General features: G+C 41.0%; 1 protein-coding gene across 2 annotated transcripts in view; it reads right to left on the bottom strand.

Moving 5' to 3' along the window:
- Positions 1-4,359, bottom strand: part of dlgap4a (discs, large (Drosophila) homolog-associated protein 4a) — a 90,830-nt gene that overhangs the window by 3,364 nt on the left and 83,107 nt on the right. For both annotated transcript variants that reach the window (XM_024293168.2, XM_024293169.2), the window contains exons 6-9: positions 2,483-2,892; positions 2,314-2,411; positions 1,787-2,199; positions 390-481 (exon numbers count right to left, since the gene is read on the bottom strand). In XM_024293168.2, coding sequence (XP_024148936.1) covers positions 390-481; positions 1,787-2,199; positions 2,314-2,411; positions 2,483-2,892 — 1,013 coding nt within the window. The remainder of the gene's footprint in view (positions 1-389; positions 482-1,786; positions 2,200-2,313; positions 2,412-2,482; positions 2,893-4,359) is intronic.

Genomic DNA, 4,359 nt, shown 5'->3' with positions numbered 1-4,359 from the left:
GAAAACCATGTTTTTGGTGTCTTTAACATGTTTTTGTGGCATTTTTCTGACGACGAAGGACATATAAAGAGAAAATGAAGCTTAAAATAATATTTGAGGATTTTTTTTTCCAAATAGTTGTGAATCAGGAGCAGACGAACATGTAAGATTACAACATGATAAAAAGTTTAATTATCATAATTTTGAAAAGAAAAGCCTACAGTGGGCTGCAGTCTTTTTAACCTAAAAAGATGTATTTATATGTGCAATGATCTACTTCATTAATGAGTCTGCTTTATGTTGTTTTTTTAGCTAATCATATTTGCAGTAAAACCAACTTTGCATAAAGTCAGTGAGGAAGCATACATATAAATATAATGAGGGTCATTTCTAAGGATGAAGCAACTCACCAAGTTCTCATTACAGAGACCTCTGAACTGCTCAAATTTCTGGGAAATAAGCAGCTGAGCACTGCCTACAGCACTGCGGATCGTCCCAAGCACTGAATGAGTAAACAAAGAAAAAAAAATAGAAAACATCATTAAACTGTCAACCACATCAAGAAAATGGATATGTGGGCTATCATCCAAAACGTATAGATAAGGCCATTAGTTAAAGCCAGTATCCGCTCTTTATTCTGCAGTTTTCTGTCTGATATTTTCATCTAAGATCTATGGCTAAAGAGAAGACGGATGATGATTTTGAGGACGGTTGTCAATGCATTTTGGATTTAAGCCATAAAAGAAACTAGCAGAAGAAAAAAAACTCGCTCAGCAGCTTCTACATTTCTCTGAGATCACTTAATATTTGATAATAAATAGGTAATAAATGTCAACTGTTGTGTGCACAGTTTACTGTAAAATAAATTCAGAAAGATTTAGGATAAGAACGCGACTCTTCCAAGGACAAAAGTCAAAATAAAAGAGGACAAATGACTGAACTAAATGGAAAATTCTGTAAATCTTTTGAGATATTTTGAAAACTTCCTGGAAATGTCATTCACAGTGGTAGGGAGCTTTTTAAAAAAAATTTAAATCAGGAAGTGCATAAATAAATGAACTGTGGCTACAGAATTTGTCACAAAACTGTAGAAAGCAGCCGACTCCATATCCAATGATCCACAGTAGTGAGCAAAGGGTGTGTCATGCTTTGGCTCATTGCTCATTCTCAAAGATGAAATCTGACCCGTCTGTGAACTTTGCCAACAGGCACAATTCTATATGGGACTGCCATAACAAGCCCAGCATCTGAGAATGACACAGCAGTGAGCTCTACTCATTTATGTTTCTATCTGGATACACAAAGTCGTTGTCGTGATGAAGCCCAAAAAGTGCCTCCATCTATCCCTACTTTGTGTAATGCAGACAATGCTAATGTTTATGGGTAAGTATGAACTAAAGACAAGTTCAGAAAAGGTCAAACACGGATTACATGTAACCAAGACAGAGCAGAAGGAATGTGATGAGAAACGTGATAAAGTAAAAGGACAGGAACATATTTGTTCTTGTTATCTTTTTGGGATCATTAAACAGTGTTTCATAATTCTGACTGGAGTTTCACCATCATCTGTATTTCACTTTTTTTTTGCTTCAATGAACTTGATTTAAACGACCATGTCCTTATTAGGCTCCAGTAGAGCTTGATGAAGAAGTGATGAGTGAAACTACAGATCCAGAACAGAAACAAGTAAAACATGAAGGCGTGGAGGCTTGAGGACTCCAACTGGAAACGACTATTTTTTTATTTTTTTTTTAAGCATAAATGAAGGCAAACATGTTTTAACGCTCACTAATGATGGTTCACATACCCTCCTCTGAGAGCTTGTTATCTTTGGTCTCCTGCTCCATCTGTTGACACCAGCCCTCCATGCGGCCCGTTTCTGCCTGAAGCAGCTTCAGAAACCAGTTTCCGTCTCGGAGGCAGGTTGGCACAGTGGGCTGAGCGCCGTCCCGCTGCGTGCTGCAGTTTCCAGACTCCAGGCTGGGGTCCGGCGGCGGCAGGGAGGAGGGGTCTAAAGCTGGATCCAGAGCCTCGGAGGATATCCTAGTGGTGAGCGAGGAGCGTTTCAGGGGCTTCTGTTCCGCCGCTTTGTCCTGCCCGTTGGTAGCGGTGGTGATCTGACAGTTGGTGCAGTTGTTGTTTTCTGTGGGGGCGGGCTCCTGCGGCTGAGGCTCGGTCTCTGTGTTTTGTCTGGAGGCCATGCTGCTGTCCCGGCTGAGACTGCAGAGACACGAGCAAACACCAACTTCTGATTCATTTGAATAAATTAGCTTTATTAAGAAGGAAGAGGGATGCTCATTTCAACACGGTCGTGATCCGACGGAGAGAACTTACGGCCTGCCGTTTTCCACTTGAACTCCAATCGACTGAAACTTCAGAGGTGCACACAGAAGAACAGGTTCTTCACTTTGTACAGGGAGAAGACAATCCACCTAAGACATCACCAAATATCAGTCAAGTCCAACACGATTATGCACCACCACGCCGTACGCACCAAGCTCACCTGAACTCCAATGGAGGACAGTTTCCTCTTGGGTGCAGTGGGGGGCTGCTCTAAGGTTAAAAAGCTCAGGGTGACATTTTGGGACTGAGTAGATGTGGAAGTGGTGGTTGCGTTTGAGACTGCGGATGTGGTCGGGAGGTCACGGGGGGCTGGAACAGGGGGTGCGGAGCCTGCGGCAGGGACCGGCACTGGTGGAAGCTTGGTCCCCTTAGCCAGGCTGCCCGTGCGCGTGCTACAGAGACTGTCGGAGGAGTTGCTGCGGCCGGAGTGGCTGTTGGCCTCGCTGCCGCGGTCCTGCTGGTCAAGGTACGTGTCTTGGGCCGACTCTGTACTGCTTTGCAACGTCACCGAGATGAGGGGCTTGGATGTGATGCGGGGCGGGACTGGAGGAGGAGCCCTCCTATTGCTTACTGCAGATAGAAGAAAAAAGTAGATTGAAACACAGAAAAGTATTTTAATACTGTCAAATAGATGTAAATAAACCTGCATTTTTATGACAGCCAGCTGGTGGCTCCGACAAGACTAAATGAACCTTTATCGCTATCACACTAATAAACATGCACTTTGCCCTCAGTCGTCTTCACCAGCCTGTGAACATTGCTGCAGCTTGTGTTACACTGATGTCAGTGTTTTTGGAGATTTTCCTTCCTTTTACCCTAAAGCCCTTTTAAAGTACAACCTTCTCACCCAAAAAGTGGTCTTAATGTCCAACAAACAATACGGATGAGTCAAACAAAAACAGTTATTCTGCAAGTTTTTAAGTTGAAAAGGACGAAACATAAAAAGGTGCAGAAACCGTTCACGGCTTTGAAATTTGTCAGCATTTTCAATTCAGAAAGACATAGCCTTTTAAGAATGAATAATAAAGACGAAAATGAAATAATTTTATACTATATTTACTGTTGTTTTTCGTTTTTTTTCATAAATATTTAACATTTTACACCTATATACTATAAAAAAAACTCATTTTTTAAAACAAATTTCATCTGGTTAAATTTGATTCATGTTTTATCCATATTGACATATGACAAAAGACATGAAAAACATCACACAAGAATGTATTTTTCAGACCATTGATACACTACAGTACATTAGGTTTATGCATTCTTCAGTTTACTATTCCCTTCTGCCTTTTTGTCCCAACAGAAACCCTGTAATTCTGAGGCCGCTGTGCCTCCGCCGTCAGGATGTGACGCAAAGAACCAGCAAACTCTCATTAGATCCCATCAGCAAACATGACTGTGGAATTTACTGAATGCAGTCCACGCGTTGCTCTCGCAGCTCTGGCCTCCAGCAACAAACTTGAATCATAAAACATGACTTGTTAAGGACAACAGCGAACACTTATGCCAACAGGATGAAGCTCTTCTTGAGGCATTCTCTGTGCAGATGCGTGTCATTCCAAAAGCTAATTCATGATGAATGTGAACACATTCTTCCCTTGTTTTTGTGTTGTGTCTACAGGGCTGTATTGTGTCATAATACACAAAGAGAAAGCTTGCAAAGTTACAGTTTAAGAAAAAAAAGTGTTCACAAATGTAACTTCTACACAACTGCATGGTTTGTGGCCAATAAAAAATGGGTTCATGTTGTTGCAGATGTGGGGGTTACAGTTACTGCAGATTATTCACGGTTCAGAAGCGTACAATTACTATTGTACTCTACAATGTGAAAGCTGATTCCACCTCTGTTGTGAATTATTCAAAAGCTGCCCCTTGATTTTTTACTTGAAGGGAAAACAATAAATTTAATTAATCATCATATCCTATGAGTATTAATCAATATTGGATCATTTTAAGGATTATGTCTAAATTTCAGAAATTTCTAAAAATGAACACAAACACAGACGTATAATTGTGAAGTGTCTGGAGGTGATT

Source organism: Oryzias melastigma, linkage group LG7, assembly GCF_002922805.2.
Source record: "Oryzias melastigma strain HK-1 linkage group LG7, ASM292280v2, whole genome shotgun sequence".
Taxonomy (NCBI): domain Eukaryota; kingdom Metazoa; phylum Chordata; class Actinopteri; order Beloniformes; family Adrianichthyidae; genus Oryzias; species Oryzias melastigma.
Note: the sequence above shows the minus strand (reverse complement) of the source record. Positions and strands in the feature narration are given on the sequence as shown.